The 22,272-nt window shown below is 32.8% G+C and overlaps 1 protein-coding gene across 1 annotated transcript in view; it reads right to left on the reverse strand.

The window, feature by feature from the left end:
• Positions 1-59: 59 nt before the first annotated feature.
• The window catches only part of LOC150092807 (uncharacterized), a 74,017-nt gene continuing 51,804 nt past the window's right edge, over positions 60-22,272 (reverse strand). Inside the window, exons 2-4 of the mRNA XM_090414565.1 lie at positions 19,606-19,691; positions 2,980-3,132; positions 60-2,727 (exon numbers count right to left, since the gene is read on the reverse strand). Of these exons, the coding sequence (XP_090270691.1) occupies positions 2,519-2,727; positions 2,980-3,132; positions 19,606-19,666 (423 nt within the window). The 5' untranslated portion in view covers positions 19,667-19,691 and the 3' untranslated portion in view covers positions 60-2,518. The remainder of the gene's footprint in view (positions 2,728-2,979; positions 3,133-19,605; positions 19,692-22,272) is intronic.

Here is a 22,272-nt window from a genome sequence, read left to right on the forward strand (position 1 = left end):
ACTTTATTAATATACACTTATTTGTTTCAAAAATTTTCAAAATAATAAAACAAAAAAGATTTCAGACTAAAAACACCTTTATTTTCTTTTCATAATCTCTCATTTACAATCATTAGATGCGGTTTTGATCTGACAACATTTACATATCATATCATATCATATGGGAAAATACATATCCTTGTTGCTGTTTCCGAGATGTGACGTTCATTTGTACATCAGACAAAATATTTCTTGATTTTTGTATTTGTATTCTTCTCGTAGGATAATAAATAGAAATCTGTACTAAATTTAGCCTTCTAGGTAATATATATATTATTATATATGTATATATATATATATATATTATTATGTGTATAGCGACATTTAAAAGGTCTTTGAATGACATCAACAAGAGTCTCATCGCTTATAAAGAATGCTGATGAATATTCATTTTTCTTCAATGGTTTAATTTCCCTATTTCATTGAAGAATAAATAACAATAGTGTATTCTTTATTACATCCACATAACAGACACATTGAAGTATTATTACGAAGAGAAATCATGTCATTTTTTTAAAAACAATCGAATATAAAACAGCTCACAGTTTAAAAATGTATTTAAATTGACTTTAGAGAAGGATTGTATTTTCTTTTTTTGCAAATAAGCTATAATTTTCATTGCAAAAGAAACAGAACAAGATATATTCGTTCCTTTATGCAGTTATGGTACCTCATTCTTCGGATGCATTTATACAAGCATAATAACAACCGCTGAAAGATAAACATTTGACTACATAGCGATGATGTAGTAATCGGATTGGTTTCAATAAAGAACTGCATCTCTTTAAAAAGACTCTCATACACAGTAAAAATCTTCAGACATCATGCACAATGTTTTAAAGTTTTATTTGAATATAAATAGTATTACTAGATTATTAAACTTTGTATACTGTTTTAATTTTGAAAGAAAAAAGAGATTCACAGTTTAAGACAACGCATTTAGTGTTTATATAATTTAATGAATTCAATAGATGAACAATAAAAAAACCTTTCAGTATTTTCTGTAATACGTGCCATTTCTTTTAAAATATTTAAATAAGAAAGGCTTGATCAAATAACAAAATAACATTATGGTTGGTCATGCTTTATATTAGAAAAATTAATATATCCTTTTTTTCAAAAAAACCCGATTGCATTTTAACAAAAAAATGAACATCATACACAATACTTGAATAAGTTCTTTGATCTCAGTGTTATAATTGATTTCGCTGTTTCTAGAGGGCGTAGTGATATTTATTGTTAATCACCGACTGTTATTCGTAACTAGATTGAAATTATTGTGGTAAAAATACCAGTTATTTTTTGTAATATTTACAATAGTACTATATAAAATTATATGTTTAACATTAAAAGCTAAATAATTAAAAATTTTTTTGATAATTTAAAGATTTCTTTCGTTTTTTGAGTTTATTTAAAAACACCTTTTTATTAAATATATAATTGTAATATTTTAATTTGATTGCTTATTTTGTTTTGTGGCACACTGAGACGAATCCTAGATAGAAATTTCATGTTCCATGGTTCTCTTTTTTCGTATTTTCGTATATAATTTGCAATTAGCTGAATGCAAAAAACACATCCTAGAAATTACATTGGAGTATTGTGATGGAATCTTTGGATTTTTGTTATGCGTGGGTCTTCAGTTGTTGCTAAGTGAGGGAAAGTAATTTATTGACGTAAACTAGGATTTTCTCTTAATCTACGAATACTTTTTTTGAAATAATTTTTTTATATAGTTTAAACAGTTATTGAGTCATTTTTAGTTCGCTGTTTACATTTGTTTATTTATGAAATCCATTAATTAATTTATCAGGATGAAATCCTAGAAAAAGTTGTTCTAATTGCGACTAGAGTTAAAACTTCTGCCAATGTAACTCGATTACTCAGAATCCTGGAGCCCGTTTCTTTTTAGGAAAATCTCAACTCCTATCAGAAACTTGAGATTTTAAAAAGCGTGTGTTATGCTAATTGTATGTTTTCAGTTTTATATATTCTTTTTATTTCCGCTTCCTTTCGCTAGTATTACTTAAAGGCAAAAAATGCAGAAAAAAACAAAGAAAGAAAATATAATGGATTGTGTGCATAAAGATGGCCATTTTAAAGATTCGCATTTCCAAACACAGTACGAACACCAAGAACTAAACAGCTAGCAGTGCCTTGATGGTTATTTTGTCATCATTTCCATTATTTCTGCATACTTCACTATCCAAAGCAAGCATTAATGAGTTCAAAGCATTTTTTCTGATATTTCGAGTAGAAAATAGATATTTAAATAGACATCGACATTTTGATGAACCTCGCGTAGAGTCTTTTGCACACATTTTTCATTTATACGAGGGGGGGGGAGAACCGATGCCTGAAATTGGCAACGTGTTCTTGCATCATTCATCAACTCACGTTCTTTCGCATTTTAAAGCATTTCTGGCAGTGTTGACATCGTAACAACAACAACAAATGACCTTACATTTGGTCGTCGACTCTAAATAACGACACTCCTACCTTCCCATGTCGTCGCCACGCTGAGAACCAAGAGAAGTAGGGAAGACTGCCATAAGGTGGCGCTGTTGCAGTAGTCGTTCCTGCAAGTGCATCGCTTCCTTTTCCATCCAATACTTTCGTCTAGCTTGCAACTTTCGGTGATTTCCATATCTTCTGATAAGCAATTTCGCCTCCATTGTTCCAACATACCTAACAAGAAAGAGTGAACAAGATTCGCATCAAAAAACAGTCAGAAGTAGGTCAGTAGGACATTTTCCCAAGCAAGAAACCAAGAAAAAGTCCTTTGACAAGAATTAAAGTTTCAAGAGAGGCCTTTATTATTATTATTATTATTATTATTATTATTATTATTATATCAAAATGAGTGATGTAGCTCTGTCCATAAGACACGCCCGCGCGTGTGTGTGTGTTTAATTATATTACATTTTTACATTTAATTACCATTGGCATCCCACTGGACGAAACTCTCGCAGCCATAGTCACAAGGATGCGTGTACACGTGTTGTGGCTTGAAGTTTTCATCTGTACACATGTCTGTTCGGTTGTTTTTATCTTCTGGAGAAAAACTGCAAATATAGCACTGGGATGCCAAACCTAAAGAAAGAAAAAAAAATCAACATATTAGCTTAACATCAGGGGCGAATGCTGGTCTTGAAATTCACGCTTGCTCTTGTTATCAATCAGGGATTGAAGTCTGGTTTGCGGAATAATGAATTATTGACTATTTAAAACTATATATTTAGAAATTTATGTACATTTAATCATACAAATACAACATTTATTGTACAAATGATATTCTATCTTTTTCAATTTAGCTACTTGAATACGAATTCTACCCTACGGCTCTTTTTTATGAACTGGTCAATAACATCGTCATAAAAAGTTGGTTGTAACTTAATTTTCCCAAGCAACACGCACACTTGTAAAGGCTGGTTGAAGTTCACTGACTAGAGCTACTTTGACTGCGTATGGCCTGTGTTTAAGCAACAGACTGAGACGACGTGAAATGGCTATGCGCGCGCATGAAATCACAGTGCTGCAGCGAGGACCTGGCTTTGACAACCGAGCAAGCCAAGGTAGCTTTGGCTAGACGAGCAAGCATCGGCCTTCGCTATACAACGCAAAGCTCAATTATTGCCGCGCAAGCTTAAGACGTCTTCTGTCTACAAAAAAAAAAAAAAAAAAAGCCTAAATGGAATGCTTATAAATGCACCATTTTTTAACAAATAAATATTACTTCTTCCTCAAGTAATGAGCTTGGGCAGCAAGCATGGAGAATTCACCGCTGCTTAACATAGACAAAAACGTCACTTCTTCATTCTCTCGACATGTGTGTGTGTGTGTGTGTGTGTGTGTGTGTGTGTGTGTGTGTGTGTGTGTGTGTGTGTGTGTGTGTGTGTGTGTGTGTGCGTGCGTGCGCGTGAGCTGTTGAATGCTCAAATTTCAACGAATTCAAGTGCCATCTTTTCAAATTATATTTTCGCCGTGTTTAATATTAATAATAAAGTTTGCTCTCATTTTGTCTCGCTGATGAATTATTAAATATAAAAGAATTAGGATATACTTCGAGAATATGGCTCATTTAAAACCAAAACTCTAGCATTAAATAAGATATTTGTTTGCATTATTTATCAATAAATCTTAAGTCTTCGCCATTAAAAAGATAAACATAAACAAATAAATCGGATTGGTTTGAATAACATATATGCACATTTCTGGAGTAATTTAACTTGTTTTCTCAATTCGTTTTATTTATTCAATTTTCAGCAATTCTCAGCATGATATTTGAATTGAATTACATAAATTCCCATAGCCTATTAATGTATTAAGCAACAAAAGCAGACGAAATTTTTTATGACTATCTGATTCTCCTAAATAGTGAATAGATACGAAACATGTTTACAAAATGAGTTTATGTTATTATTATTATTATTATTATTATTATATATCATCATTACTATATTAATTAATATTATAATAGTTATATTTATAATTATTATAATTATTATAATTATTATATAAATATTATAATTATTATATTAATTACATTATAATAATTAATATATATATATATATTTATATATATATATATATTTAACACTTTATTATGTCTTGCATACATATAATAATTACATTATAAAATTATAGAAATTAAGAAAAATATAAAAATTACATTTTTTTTTCCAGATAAATTACATACATTATATGAACACAATTATGCATAACAAATACTTTCTCGTACATAAAGTTTTTTTTAAAATAATAATAACAATAACTGTTTATAACGTATATTATTATAATATTCATAATGATGATTATTACAGATGTTTTTAATTATTAATTAATTTTTAAAAAAAAAAATTTTAACATTTTATTTCTCATTTGTAATAATAACAATTAATAATATTAATAATTACAATTATTATTTCTCATTAATTTTTATTTATATATATTTTTTATTTTTTATTTTTAAAGTTTGAGAAAAAGTGATTATTCATACAAATTTCTGCATCTGCTTATAAGGATTACTTGCAGATGAGTGAGGCAAGTTAATCCCACCTACTTCGAAGCTTGGGTTAGCTTTTATGAAGAGAGTGGGATTTAGCCTTCACTATTTGTGTTGTTGCTACTGTTTATGTATGGGATGTAGGCATTGGATGCTAGTGATTTGCGATGTGTATATTAGTGTTAATGGTTTCTTAACTTTGTTGGTATATTTTCCAGACTTCGTTTTTTAATGTTCTGTAGTTATCTACGTGTTTTAACTTTCTTGGTAGGTTGTTGAGTTGCGTGGGTATCTGATGTGATCTCACAAAAGAACCGTATGAGTTGTTGAAGGGTGTGGGGATGTAGAGAGTTGTTGTAGGTCGTGTTATACGATATGCGTCTCTGTTGTTTCGATAGATGAAGTTGAAGTAATTCCTTGTTAATGTCATGTAGTGTTTCAGGTTTTTAATGCCCAGAATTCTGTGTATCGCCATGTGCTTGTCGGATATTGATTGTTGCGTGTAAGGTGTCCAGATCACTGTTGACACGATTTTCCTGTGTAGTGTTTCTAATTTTGTTAGGTGGCTGTTTGATGTATTTGTATAGACTGTTATTCCGTATCTGAGTAGGGATTCGCAGATACCGCGATATAGAAGTTTTTTTTTTATGTTGGGTGGAATAATGTCTTTAACTTGGAAGAGTTTTGCTACGATGATCCGGAGTTTGGTGTGTAGGTATTCTATATGTTTTGTCCATTTAAGGTGGGAATCTATATACAGACCGAGGTATTTTGCGTGTGTTACAGGTTTGATTTCGGAACATTGGCAGGTATTTTTGTTGTTAATGCAGCGGTGTGTGACAGTGTATCGATAGTGATGCGGGGCGTATGATTCTTGGGGTGTGTATTATCAACATCTGTGTTTTGGTGCCGTTGATTAGAATTGCGTTTTGATAGAAATGTGTTGTGATTTCGTTTAGGTCTTGTTGTGCTTTGCAGAGAGCTGCGTTAATGTCTGTGTGGATTACTAGTAGTGCAGTGTCATCTGCGTATTGAAATATTTGACTTCTTATGGATATGTTATGAACATCGTTAATGTATATGTTGAATAGAGTTGGTGATAATATGGCACCTTGAGGTACACCGTGTTTTACTTGTATACTCCGACTGTGACATGTACCTATTTTTATTACTTGTGTTCTGTTTGAGAGGTAGTTCTTGAACCATGTATGCAGTGTTCCTCTTATACCTATTGAGTATAGTTTGTGAGTAGTATGTCGTGTTCAAGTGTGTCAAATGCTTTGGTTAGGCCCAGCAGTATGAGGACGGCGTACCTGTTTTTGTCGAGAGCTTTGTTTATTGTGTCGGCGATGTCTTCTAATAAAGTAATGGTGCTTTTTGTTTCCTGAAAGCCGTATTGGTTTTGGGAGATGATGTTGTACTTCTGTAAATAGTTCTGTAGTCTGGTGTGTGTTATTTTTTGTAGAATTTTTGAGATGACTGGTAGTGTAGCTATTGGTCTGTAGTTCTGAGTATCGTTTCTTTTGCCGTGTTTGTATATTGGCGTAATTACTGCAGTTTTTAGTTGTTGCGTAATAATGCCAGTGTCGAATATTGTGTTTGCGAGTTTCAAAAGTATTGGATTTATTTGTTCAAAGTGTGTTATAAGGTCTGTGAGTCTTATTTTGTCTATTCCAGGAGTGGTCTTTAGTTTTAGTTGTAGTATTGCTTCTTTCAGTTCTTGTTTTGTTATGGGTGGAAAATACATCGTTTGTTGTTGACTTTGTGTCGGTAGTTTTTTGTTGATCGTTAGTAGTTTGTCTTTTTTGAGTTGTGTGATGTTGTTTGTGAAAGCATGGTTGAATGAGTCAGCAAGTTCCTCTTGGTTTGTGTCCTGACCGAAGCTTTTTGCAATAAAATCTTGTGCTGAAGTTTTCTTTTTTCGGGTTATTAATTCGTTGAGTGTTGCCCATGTTTGCTTAATGTTGTTGTTATATTCCATGAATTTTTGGAAGTAGTAGTGTCCTTTTGCTCTACGAATTTTTGTTGTTAGTTTATTTCTTGTGTTTTTGTATAAGGTTTGTAAATGTGTGTTACTGGGTGACTTTTTAAGTTTTTCCATAGATTTTCTTTTTCAGTAATAGTATTTAGTATGTCGTCATTTATCCATGGGTTGCTGTCTGTTTGTCGCCTCGTTTGTGTAGGTTTTGTTGCTTTTTTGTATATTTCTGTGAACATTAGTTGAAAATTCTCATATAATGTTACAGGATCGTTTATTTCAAGTAGGAAATTCCAGTCTGTATTTTTTACATGGTTATCGACATTGCTCTTTAGTATGATCGAGTTTTGTCGACTTTTGTGGTGGTGGGAGGGGGGGGGGGGTAGGAAACGTAATAAAACGAAGTTGAGACAAAGTAGTGATCGGCAATTTTTACGTTAATTATTGATGATATAAATGTATGGATGGGAGCCAGTATGTTGATATGATCAATGCATGATTGTGTTAGTGAGTTATTGAGTATTTCTTCTCTTGTTGGTGTGTTAATGGTAGGGTTTATGTTGGTATAATAATAATAATAATAAATAAATAAATAAATAAAAATAAGAATAGAGGGCGCTTTAGCAGCAAGCGGTCGCGAGCACGCTATTTCGATGCTCCCATATTTTAAGTTGCAAAGTAGATCTTTTCTTGAGAATTAAAATTTAAAGTACATCAGTGAATTCCGTTCTTCAAGACGAACATACTGATGTAAAAACTGTAAGTATATGTTAAGTAATAAGTAAAATATAAGTATTCAAAGTTCGAAGTATACGTTGGTCAACTAGGCGAAAAGAGAACAAAGGAAGTCGCCATATTAGAAATTACAGCAAGATCGTCAAACAAGAAGTATGAAGTGCTACAAATGCCAAGAAGACTTAACGGGAGAAGAAAACCACATCACATGTAGGAACTGCCAGAGAAACATGCATTTTCTATGTTCAGGATTGTCTGAGTCTACTTGGCAGCGAAAATCAAACAAGAATCGTGACGAGTGGAAGTGTCCCCATTGCAGAGACAACAAAGCAATGTCGCCTTCGACCGCAAGCGGAAAACAGCACATGCAGAAAACAACCGCAGGCAGTAAACAGCTATCAACAACAGAGGGAATTAAAAACAAAGAAAACAACAACGGAAACCCATGTGAGCCAACTTTAAATGCATTACTTGAAAATAGACTAAAACCTAAAAGACAGTTTAATCGATTTGGTTGGAGAACTATTTAAAAAACATACCGCACAAATTACAGAAAAATTCAACCAATATGAGGAATTTATTAAATTTAATAATAACTCGGTAGAAGGTGTATTACAGACCGTTAGAGAAATTAAAAACTGCGTCAAAGAGCTAACTGAAAGACAGCATAATTTAATTAAAGAGACAACGGAACTACGGCAAGAACTAAAGTCTTTAAAGCAACAGTACGAACTCTCAAACCAACAGCAGCACAAAAATGACCTCCTCATAAATGGTCTCCCAGAAATAGCTACGGAACATCTAAGAGACACTGTAATACAACTAAGCCAAAAAATCGGCTCTCCCATTGAATCAAAAGACATCCAGTCAGTGCATTAGTTACCACAAAAAAGGAAAAGAGAAAATAATTCCCGTCCTTCTCCCGTCGTAGTGCGACTCACCAACAGCCCAACAAAAACTACACTCATAAAAGCTAGCAGGATTAAAAAACCAGTAGTCAAGGATCTGAAAGGAGACCAGGACAACACCCCAATATACTTGTCCGAATACCTAATGCCATATATCAGAAAATATTCTACCAAGCAAGGAAAGTTAAAACAGAAAACAATTACCAGTTTATATGGATAAGAGACAGCAAAATATTCCTTAGAAAGGCACAAGACGCAAAACCAATCAAAATAAAATCCGTAGATGATCTCAACAGGCTGCCACATTGAAAGGAATATTGACAACTCGTAAAGAAGGAACAGCACACCAACCAACATGAATGCAGACCATCAAGCAGACGTAATCACCCCGGAACATGATAATTGCCACATTCTGAAATCAATAACGGAATGGAAACAACTGACAAAAAGGACTATCTATTCTCCACATCAATATCAGAAGCACTCAAAAATACTGGCTGACTCTGCAAGCTTATCTGAAGGAAGATATAGACGAAATAGACATTTTAATACTGACTGAAGTATCTACGACAAACGAAGAGGCATCCTCCTACCAAATGCCAGACTTCCAACAACACAAACACTGCAGACAAACAAAACGAGGCGGTGGTATAATAATATTTACCAAACATAAACTAGAAGTAACAAAAATAAACTATAAATTAGAATACTCAGAAAACATATGCATCGAAATTAAAAACATCAAACAAGAAAACTCCCTGATATTAAACGCAATATACAGACCACCCAACTCAAGCACCACAAAATTCCTAGAAGAACTAAACAGATGGCTTTCAGCCACGGAAGTAGGTACCTCAGAAAACTTGATAATAATAGGAGACATTAATATAAACATTAGGAACATAAATAACAACACAGAACAATACCTAGACCTATTATCGGCATATAACATAACCTCATCCATACAGTCGTATACACGAGAAGAGATAGTCGGAAACACAACAACCTCATCCTGCATTGATCATATAAATATAAGGGCCCCTCCAAACAGCTACACAGCAGCCGTCATAACATGCAAACTGGCACACCATTATTTCACAGCATTACAGTTACACACTGAATCAGAATCCATAAAATTACAGAGACTACAAAACAGTATTATAGCATTCTAAACGAAACAATAGTAAACAATGAAATCAGAAAAACAGACTGGATGCAGATAGCATCTTTAGACCCTGCTGAAGCTGTATATAATAATCTTAAACATGAATTTAACAAAATATATAACAAAGTATTAGCAAAAATAAAAATAAGCCCCCAAACGAAACAAAATCCATGGATAACAGACAAAATACTAACAGACATACAAAGAAAAGATGCCCTATGGAAACAACTTAAGAAATCGCCGAATTATATCGCTTTAAAAGCTGAATACAAAAGAAAACGGAATCTCCTAACAACACAGATTAGAATGGCAAAAAGAAACTATTACAGCAACAAATTAACAACAGCTCAGAATGACATAAAGGAAACCTGGCACCTGATTAACGAAATGCTGGACAATATACACAGAACCACTGCCTCAGAAACAATAAAACACAGCTTTGCCTGCGACCCCAAATCCCTCAAACAGTTGGCAAACAACTTTAATCAGCATTTCGTGAACTCTGTCCAAAAGCTACAAGAAACAACCTTTCCTCGCAGAAACGAACATTCTCCACGAGCAACCCAGTCGATGTGGTTCCCCACAGTAACAAAAGAACTAACACTGGCAATTCAACAAATTAACCTTAACAAAGGACCGGGGATAGACGGAATCAGATCAGACCAAAAGACATCAAGAAACACTCAACCAACCTACTTCCAGTTATACAAACACTGTTAAATAAACTCTTCGAAACGGGACACATACCTGAAACACTGAAGACTGCATTAATTACACCCATACACAAACAGGGAAAAAGAAACATTATAAGTAATTACAGACAGCGTGCCGATGTCTTACTCTCTCCACATACATTGAGAAATTTCAAATTATACCCAAAACACAGTATGGCTTTCAAAAAAATAAAGGAACAGCAACACTCCTGGAAGATTTTACAGATCTAATAAATGCTGCATTGGATAAAAACAGAATAACATTAGTGGTATTCATTGACCTAACAAAAGCATTTGATACACTAACACACAAAACCTTGTTAACGAAACTTACCCATATCGGAATTGGAGGTCGTCTACTCCAGTGGTTTAAAGCATACACGAAAAACAGAAAGCACATCATACGTATAGAATACAGCAAAGAGGTACATGTAACCTGTGGAGTACCACAAGGAGTTGTCCTATCTCCCATCCTATTTAACATATACACACACGACATAAGCCAACTCCCCCTAAAAAGTAAAATCTTCCAGTATGCAGACGACACGGCCATAGTATCCATTCACAACAATGCAAATATCGCTTACACAAATATGCAACACGACATCAATCAAATCACTAACTGGTTAACCGAAAATGGCATATATATAAACCATGGAAAAACATAGCTAATGGTATTCAAAAACTCCCAAACCCTGCCCATAGAAACTAAATATCTCACTATCCGACATCCATCCTCCTATACACAAAGCGCAGAACCTAAAATCACAACCATCACACAGGTGAAAACAATACGCTATCTCGGACTTCACTTCGATGCTGATCAAAGCTGGAATAGCCATACAAATTACCTACATACCAAGCTTAGGAAAATAGCAAGCAAACTATATAGATTAAAAGACATTGCCCCAACCCACATAAAAATACTAATCTATAAAGCATTATGTGAAAACATTTTAAGATATGCAATCACATCACACACATTCTGCGCAGACTACAGACTTAACAGGCTACAATGGTTGCAAGATAAAATGGTAAAACTGATATTTTGGGAACAACCCACTCTTATGCAGGAAGCACGGACAAAACACAAAATATTTAAGGCGAAACACTTATGCCACTACACAGTCATGTTAAAACATTACTACAGCCCAACATACAGAGTAACCAGAACAACATATCAAATAACAAGACCACAGTCAACAAACTACATAACATATAAGTACAACAATCAAAACGGCAAAGCCGCCCGAAACTTCTACGTACCTGACATGATAAACAAACTGCCGTACGATAACAGAAACCTAGGAACATACAGAGAGCTGAAACAGGCACTATATAAATATTATAGCGAGAATGAAAATTAGAGCAATTCCCGTTTCTCTCTCCCCCCCACACACACGCACACCAATGACAAAGCCCCTCTCAAAAAACCATCACTACAAGAACACAAAGAAACAAACATGCCATGTCTAAATCCAACCCTATCTGCACAAAAAAAAACAAAAAAAACCCCGTAAAACTGCAATAGCAGTTGAAGTCTTCCAAGCACGTACCAACAAACAGTAAAATCAACGCCTGGCTTGTGACCAGTATAGGAACATAACCAAGAAACCACCACCATCTATCATCTATTATCTTCCTCAGATAAGCTCTTCTAAGCTTTGAGGAAGAAAAGTATTAACTTGCAAGTATGAGTTATTCACAATTGTAATGTGTTATAAATATTATATATATATAATTATTACATCATCTATGTATGCAATTTATCTGAAACATAAAAAAAATAAAATAAAATAAAAAATAATAATAAATAAATAAATAAATAAATTATTATTATTATTATTATTATTATTATTATTATGTATATTCTATATTCAAAAATTCTGTATAATCTTTATTGTAAATATTAGAAGAACACGTGTTGTAAATACATAATATAGAGGCAAAAACTATTTTTAAAAATTTTAATTGAAACTCAATGTAGAAAATGTAGCACTTTGTACTGAATTCTGTAAAACTATAAGTTGCAATGTCACTCAAGATGTTTATTGTACGTGTAAATTGAAAAAAATTGAAAAAATTGAAAAAAAATAATAATAAAAATATTTTAACAGATCAATAAAAAAAATATGTATGTAATTTTTAGAATTTTTAAATTTTGTAACGTATATAATCTTATAATATAATTATTATATGTATGCAAGACATAATAAAAAAAATGATTATTCTGTATATTCTATATTCAAAAATTCTGTATAATCTTTACTCTTAATATTAAAAGATCATGTATTGTAAATACATAATACAGGCGAAAAGGTATTATTAAAAATTTTTGGAAGTAGTATCGTCTTTTTGCCCTACGAATTTTTGCTGTTAGTTTATTTCTTGTGTTTTTGTATAAGGTTTGTAAATGTGTGTTACTGGGTGACTTTTTAAGTTTTTCCATAGATTTTCTTTTTCAGTAATAGTATTTAGTATGTCGTCATTTATCCATGGGTTGCTGTCTGTTTGTCGCCTCGTTGGTGTAGGTTTTGTTGCTTTTTTGTATATTTCTGTGAACATTAGTTGAAAATTCTCGTATAATGTTACAGGATCGTTTATTTTAAGTAGGAAATTCCAGTCTGTATTTTTTACATGGTTATCGACATTGCTCTTTAGTATGATCGAGTTTTGTCGACTTTTGTGGTGGTGGGAAGGGGAGGGGATAGGAAACGTAATAAAACGAAGTTGAGACAAAGTAGTGATCGGCAATTTTTACGTTAATTACTGATGATGTATACGTATGGATGGGAGCCCGTATGTTGATATGATCAATGCATGATTGTGTTAGTGAGTTATTGAGTATTTCTTCTCTTGTTGGTGTGTTAATGGTAGGGTTTATGTTGGTATAATAATAATAATAATAAATAAATAAAAATAAGAATAGAGGGCGCTTTAGCAGCAAGCAGTCGCGAGCACGCTATTTCGATGCTCCCATATTTTAAGTTGCAAAGTAGATCTTTTCTTGAGAATTAAAATTTAAAGTACATCAGTGAATTCCGTTCTTCAAGACGAACATACTGATGTAAAAACTGTAAGTATATGTTAAGTAATAAGTAAGATATAAGTATTCAAAGTTCGAAGTATACATTGGTCAACTAGGCGAAAAGAGAACAAAGGAAGTCGCCATATTAGAAATTACAGCAAGATCGTCAAACAAGAAGTATGAAGTGCTACAAATGCCAAGAAGACTTAACGGGAGAAGAAAACCACTTCACATGTAGGAACTGCCAGAGAAACATGCATTTTCTATGTTCAGGATTGTCTGAGGCTACTTGGCAGCGAAAATCAAACAAGAATCGTGACGAGTGGAAGTGTCCCCATTGCAGAGACAACAAAGCAATGTCGCCTTCGACCGCAAGCGGAAAACAGCACATGCAGAAAACAACCGCAGGCAGTAAACAGCTATCAACAACAGAGGGAATTAAAAACAAAGAAAACAACAACGGAAACCCATGTGAGCCAACTTTAAATGCATTACTTGAAAATAGACTAAAACCTAAAAGACAGTTTAATCGATTTGGTTGGAGAACTATTTCAAAAACATACCGCACAAATTACAGAAAAATTCAACCAATATGAGGAATTTATTAAATTTAATAATAACTCGGTAGAAGGTGTATTACAGACCGTTAGAGAAATTAAAAACTGCGTCAAAGAGCTAACTGAAAGACAGCATAATTTAATTAAAGAGACAACGGAACTACGGCAAGAACTAAACTCTTTAAAGCAACAGTACGAACTCTCAAACCAACAGCAGCACAAAAATGACCTCCTCATAAATGGTCTCCCAGAAATAGCTACGGAACATCTAAGAGACACTGTAATACAACTAAGCCAAAAAATCGGCTCTCCCATTGAATCAAAAGACATCCAGTCAGTGCATCAGTTACCACAAAAAAGGAAAAGAGAAAATAATTCCCGTCCTTCTCCCGTCGTAGTGCGACTCACCAACAGCCCAATAAAAACTACACTTATAAAAGCTAGCAGGATTAAAAAACCAGTAGTCAAGGATCTGAAAGGAGACCAGGACAACACCCCAATATACTTGTCCGAATACCTAACGCCATATATCAGAAAATATTCTACCAAGCAAGGAAAGTTAAAACAGAAAACAATTACCAGTTTATATGGATAAGAGACAGCAAAATATTCCTTAGAAAGACACAAGACGCAAAACCAATCAAAATAAAATCCGTAGATGATCTCAACAGGCTGCCACATTGAAAGGAATATTGACAACTCGTAAAGAAGGAACAGCACACCAACCAACATGAATACAGACCATCAAGCAGACGTAATCACCCCGGAACATGATAATTGCCACATTCTGAAATCAATAACGGAATGGAAACAACTGACAATGCCCAAAAAAGGACTATCTATTCTCCACATCAATATCAGAAGCACTCAAAAATACTGGCTGACCCTGCAAGCTTATCTGAAGGAAGATATAGACGAAATAGACATTTTAATACTGACTGAAGTATCTACGACAAACGAAGAGGCATCCACCTACCAAATGCCACACTTCCAACAACACAAACACTGCAGACAAACAAAACGAGGCGGTGGTATAATAATATTTACCAAACATAAACAAGAAGTAACGAAAATAAACTATAAATTAGAATACGCAGAAAACATATGCATCGAAATTAAAAACATCAAACAAGAAAACTCCCTGATATTAAACGCAATATACAGACCACCCAACTTAAGCACCACAAAATTCCTAGAAGAACTAAACAGATGGCTTTCAGCCACGGACGTAGGTACCTCAGAAAACTTGATAATAATAGGAGACATTAATATAAACATTAGGAACATAAATAACAACACAGAACAATACCTAGACCTATTATCGGCATATAACATAACCTCATCCATACAGTCGTATACACGAGAAGAGATAGTCGGAAACACAACAACCTCATCCTGCATTCATCATATAAATATAAGGGCCCCTCCAAACAGCTACACAGCAGCCGTCATAACATGCAAACTGGCAGACCATTATTTCACAGCATTACAGTTACACACTGAATCAGAATCCATAAAAATCACTGAGACTACAAAACAGTATTATAGCATTCTAAACGAAACAATAGTAAACAATGAAATCAGAAAAACAGACTGGATGCAGATAGCATCTTTAGACCCTGCTGAAGCTGTATATAATAATCTTAAACATGAATTTAACAAAATATATAACAAAGTATTAGCAAAAATAAAAATACGCCTCTAAACGAAACAAAATCCATGGATAACAGACAACATACTAACAGACATACAAAGAAAAGATGCCCTATGGAAACAACTTAAGAAATCGCCGAACAATATCGCTTTAAAAGCTGAATACAAAAGAAAACAGAATCTCCTAACAACACAGATTAGAATGGCAAAAAGAAACTATTACAGCAACAAATTAACAACAGCTCAGAATGACATAAAGGAAACCTGGCACCTGATTAATGAAATGCTGGACAATATATACAGACCAATGCCTCAGAAACAATAAAACACAGCTTTGCCTGTGACCCCAAATCCCTCAAACAGTTGGCAAACAACTTTAATCAGCATTTCGTGAACTCTGTCCAAAAGCTACAAGAAACAACCTTTCCTCACACAAACGAACATTCTCCACTAGGTCCACGAGCAACCTAGTCGATGTGGTTCCCCACAGTTACAAAAGAACTGACACTGGCAATTCAACAAATTAACCCTAACAAAGGACCGGGGATAGACGGAATCAAACCAAAAGACATCAAGAAACACTCAACCAACCTACTTCCAGTTATACAAAAACTGTTAAATAAACTCTTCGAAACGGGACACATACCTGAAACACTGAAGACTGCATTAATTACACCCATACACAAACAGGGGAAAAGAAACATTATAAGTAATTACAGACAGCGTGCCGATGTCTTACTCTCTCCACATACGTTGAGAAATTTCAAATTATGAAATTCTCCACATACGTTGAAAAATTTCAAATTATACCCAAAACACAATATGGCTTTCAAAAAAATAAAGGAACAGCAACACTCCTGGAAGATTTCACACATCTAATAAACGCTGCATTGGATAAAAACAGAATAACATTAGTGGTATTCATTGACCTAACAAAAGCATTTGACACACTAACACACAAAACCTTGTTAACGAAACTTACCCATATCGGAATTGGAGGTCGTCTACTCCAGTGGTTTAAAGCATACACGAAAAACAGAAAGCACATCACACGTATAGGATCAGCATACAGCAAAGAGGTACATGTAACCTATGGAGTACCACAAGGAGCTGGCCTATCTCCCATCCTATTTAACATATACACACACGACATAAGCCAATTCCCCCTCTCAAAAAACCATCACTTCCATTCACAACAATGCAAATATCGCTTACACAAATATGCAACACGACATCAATTAAATCACTAACTGGTTAACCAAAATGGCATATATATAAACCATGGAAAAACATAGCTAATGGTATTCAAAAACCCTCAAACCCTGCCCATAGAAACTAAATATCTCAGTATCAAACATTCATCCTCCTATACACAAAGTGCAGAACCTAAAATCACAACCATCACACAGGTGAAAACAACACGCTACCTTGGACTTCACTTCGATGCTGATCAAAGCTGGAATAGCCATACAAATTACCTACATACCAAGCTTAGGATAATAGCAAGCAAACTATACAGATTAAAAGACATTGCCCCAACCCACATAAAAATACTAATCTATTAAGCATTATGTGAAAACATTTTAAGATATGCAATGACATCATACGCATTCTGCGCAGACTACAAACTTAACAGGCTACAATGGTTGCAAGATAAAATGGTAAAACTGATATTTTGGGAACAACCCACTTTTATGCAGGAAGCACGGACAAAAACACAAAATATTTAAGGCGAAACACTTATGCCACTACACAGTCATGTTAAAACATTACTACAGCCCAACATACAGAGTAACCAGAACAACATATCAAATAACAAGACCACAGTCAACAAACTACATAACATATAAGTACAACAATCACAACGGCAAAGCCACCCGAATCTTCTACGTACCTGACATGATAAACAAACTGCCGTACGATAACAGAAACCTAGGAACATACAGAGAGCTGAAGCAGGCGCTATATAAATATTATAGCGAGAATGAAAATTAGAGCAATTCCCGTTTCTCTCTCCCCCACACACACACGCACACCAATGACAAAGCCCCTCTCAAAAAACCATCACTACAAGAACACAAAGAAACAAACATGCCATGTCTAAATCCAACCCTATCTGCCCAAAAACAAAAAAAAAACGTAAAACTGCAATAGCAGTTGAAGTCTTCCAAGCACGTACCAACAAACAGTAAAATCAATGCCTGGCTTGTGACCAGTATAGGAACATAACTAAGAAACCACCACCATCTATCATCTATTATCTTCCTCAGATAAGCTCTGCTAAGCTTTGAGGAAGAAAAGTATTAACTTGCAAGTATCTGTTATTCACAATTGTAATGTGTTATATATATATATATATATATATAATTATTACAGCATCTATGTATGCAATTTATCTGACACAAAAAAATAAATAAAATAAAAAATAATAATAAATAAATAAAATAAATAAATAAATTATTATTATTATTATTATTATTATTATGTATATTCTATATTCAAAAATTCTGTATAATCTTTATTGTAAATATTAGAAGAACACGTGTTGTAAATACATAATACAGAGGAAAAACTATTTTAAAAAATTTAATTGAAATCCAATGTAGAAAATGTAGCACTTTGTACTGAATTCTGTAAAACTATAAGTTGCAATGTCACTCAAGATGCTTATTGTACGTGTAATTTGAAAAAAATTGAAAAAAATAGAAAATAAAAAATAAAAAATAAATATTTTAACAGATCAGTAAAAAAAATATGTATGTAATTTATAGAATTTTTAAATTTTGTAACGTATATAATCTTATAATGTAATTATTATATGTATGCAAGACATAATAAAAAAATTATTATTCTGTATATTCTATATTCAAAAATTCTGTATAATCTTTACTGTTAATATTAGAAGATCATGTGTTGTAAATACATAATATAAAGGCAAAAAAGTATTATTAAAATTTTAATTGAAATCCAACGTAGAAAATACAGCACTTAGTGCTGAATTCTGTAAAACTATAAGTTGCAATGTCACTCTAGATGCTTATTGTATGTGTAAATATTTTAACAATCAATAAAAAAAATTTTTTTTTAAATTATTATTATTACACGACACCTCCAGGAGTCCAAAGACTCATCGAGGGAGGGCACCTACTCTATAATTCTCTGCTCCGCCAACCGCAACTACCATCACATCTACACCAACGCCATCTACCGCTCACCACCACCAGATATAATGGTTGATAAGATTTTTTAATTCAATGTCACCATTGAACTGTTCAAGACGAATAGAAATTGAATAGCCTAGAAATTTTAATAAAAAATTTCACTGCCAAATTTTACCAAAATGCAGAAACTGACAGACATTTCTATCGAAACAAATGAGTTGTTTGACAAGAAAATATCCTTAAAATACATAAGAATCATTAATAGCCTATATTTCGAGAAAAATAAAAAAAACCTGCACCGTTGTGTGCACTTTTAGGAACTATAATTTACAGAGTATTTATCTTGTTTTGTACTTCGTGCTTAATACTTAAGCACGATCTTCCTTAAACACCTGCCTGATGACATATGCCCTTTTAGATGACTGATTAGAACCGTTCAAAGGCTTTTCAACATATCTGAATGATTTCTACATTGCGCATGCTCAGTACACATACACTTTGTGACTAAATTTATTCAACAATGTGGAAATATTATACAACAGTGTTTAAATTGCGTAACAATTCATAGGGCCGATCATTTCCAGGTTCATCTCTCACTCCTGAACTACTCAACTAAAAATTCATTTTCTATTGTAAAAATTATTTTACAATAATTTTACTCACCTTTTGCTATCAAAGAGAGCACACCCGTGAGGAGTACTATCCACGCAGTGGCGCCCTCCATCCACAAGTGTAGAAACTAATAACACCTGAAATATATAATTTCGCCAAATTAGATCTGTACGATTCATTATTTTTATAAGAACTGCTATCTTACTAATTTATATTTATTTATTTTTTCGTTTTATCAAATCACTTTTTGAATTAGAAATAAATTCTTCATAAGCTGCAATAAAAATGTAATTTATTATTATTATTATTTGAAATGAAAATCACCATATTATGAACGTCTAACCCAATTAAGAGATTCTAATTAAGATTCAGCATTAAGATATGTTGAAATTAGCTTGAATGTCTGATTAAGTACTCTTAGATTCATCTTTTTGCTGATTTTTCCTTGTTATATACATATTTATTCAAATATTTCCCATCAAATGAATCACATGTACTTATTCTGTTATTTATTCTTTATCCTATCAAATTTGACGTTATTTAACGTTTCTATATTTTATATTATTTTATTATATTCAGGGGCGGCTCGTGCATAGGCACTGCGAAACTGCAGCACCCCCAATTTTTCTCGATATATAAATATATTTATTAATTTATTTATATTTACTTGTAATTTTAATTTTATCATCAACAATCCTATACAATTCTCTTATTTTGTATAAAAAATAATAAAAATCCATCTTGTAGCACTTAGGAGGGCGAAGGACGCTAGCAGCACTGTGTTTACCACAGTGTCATAATATTGCTACGCGCGCAACATATGCACGTCATAGTGAGATGCGAGCAATTAGCGTAATGCGGCACTGTCCGTCGCGCAGTTCCACTGTTTTTTATATGCAGTTTGCGCCAGTAGTAGAGTTCTTAGTGCTTATTGTGTTCACTCCGTCTCTTTAAATATTTGGACATTACAATTAAAGACATAACATTTGTTATAGTTTTTATTTTAGAACATTATTGGGGTTATGATAATGGATTTTATTTTTACGTAATTTTGAATTATACTAAACTGTATAATTTTATCGATAATAAAATATTTTTTCATGAAACAAAACAAGAAGATTATATTTTATTTTTAAGTAATTTTGAATTATTCCAAACTGTATTATTTTATCGATAATAAACGATATTTTTTCATGTTTAATTTTTACCATAATTTTGATATTTTATCCAAACACGTATACACTGTACTTACAGTGTGTATGTATATTTCGAAAGTTGCAGCACCCCAACGATTTCAAGCCACGAGCTGCCACTGATTATATTATAATATTGCTGTATTCTCTAAGCGCAAGTGTCTGACTTTAATAGCCAAGAATGTTCGTATGATTTCAATGGTAGTTTCTGTATCTTTCTATGTCTCTGTTTTTTCTTATTTTTGCAGACATACACCAAAAGTTCACATTTGTGTGCCATTATTTGAGAGAAAGACATACAAACATCAAAGTTGATTGTTTTAGATTAAAAAAAAAGAAAAAAGATCTTAGAAATGTTATTTCTTTTCTTGGTACACTGAAGAATTTTCTTTACTTCAAAGGAATGAGAAACAAAATGATTATTTTTTATTGATTATACTGCGTTGACTTTTTTTTTTACTACGAGACTAATCAGTTCAGAGCTTTTATTTACAACTATATTACTGTCCTTTATTAATTCGGTGTCCTACTATCGGTTTCGTAATTTTCTGAACTCGATGCATCGATTGCGCCACAACTCCCCCAGCTGCGCAAAGAAATTTCTTTTTCTACCTTACGATTTGAAAGATTTCTTCTTCTGATCATATTTTTATATTTCAACCGGTGAAGCCCTATCACTTACATTATAATTAAATCGAAGTACTTTAAATTATTCCCATGTACTATGGCTTAAACAAACTTCCTTATGAAACATTTTCTTGGCATCGCAAATTTAAAATTTCTTATATTATATTATATTATATATACATTTATTATTTATTATGATGTGGTTTATTTTAATCTTTGAATCAAAGAGATAGAAAAAAGAGAGAAAAGAAGGTGGAAGACTTTGAATCAAAGAACCCTAAATATAATCTAAATTGCTTTATGATAAAAAAAGGTGTATCAAATTACAATTAATATTTTCCCCTTTCATAAAATCTTCAAAGTTTATAAAATCAAAATTTATAGAAAATATAATTTTATTTAATTCTGTCTATAAGGAACATTAACCGCTAACAAAATTTAGTTCTAGATCCTATTCTCGCAATTATATAGAACATTCTACGTCCATACAATGATTATGACGTAATTCACTTCATGCGCAGATGCTGTTTTAAAATTACTATTGAAATTCAATAACAACTTTAAAGCAGCATATTGTAATATTATGGAACAAATTAGTCATCCTTAATGGAATCTGGAATAGCTGCTATGAATGAATAAAGATCCTTTTAATATTCATTAGTATATAAAATGAAATAATAATTTATATTTATTTAAAATATCATGAAGATCTTTTTTTTGAAATGAATTATATTTTTTAAAAAACACTTTTACAGTTTAGTCTGAGAATACACCATAACATATATTGTTACTCAGTACATAAAAGGACGTCAATGGAAACTTTACGTGGGAAGCTAAGTCTTTTTTAGGACTTCGAGGGTAACAAATGGCAATGCTGTAGCCAATGAGGTTTAACTGA

This window comes from Typopeltis vanoorti, chromosome 25, assembly GCF_054136105.1.
Source record: "Typopeltis vanoorti isolate ZY-2024b chromosome 25, IOZ_Tvanoo_1.0, whole genome shotgun sequence".
In the NCBI taxonomy this organism is placed as follows: Eukaryota; Metazoa; Arthropoda; class Arachnida; order Uropygi; family Thelyphonidae; genus Typopeltis; species Typopeltis vanoorti.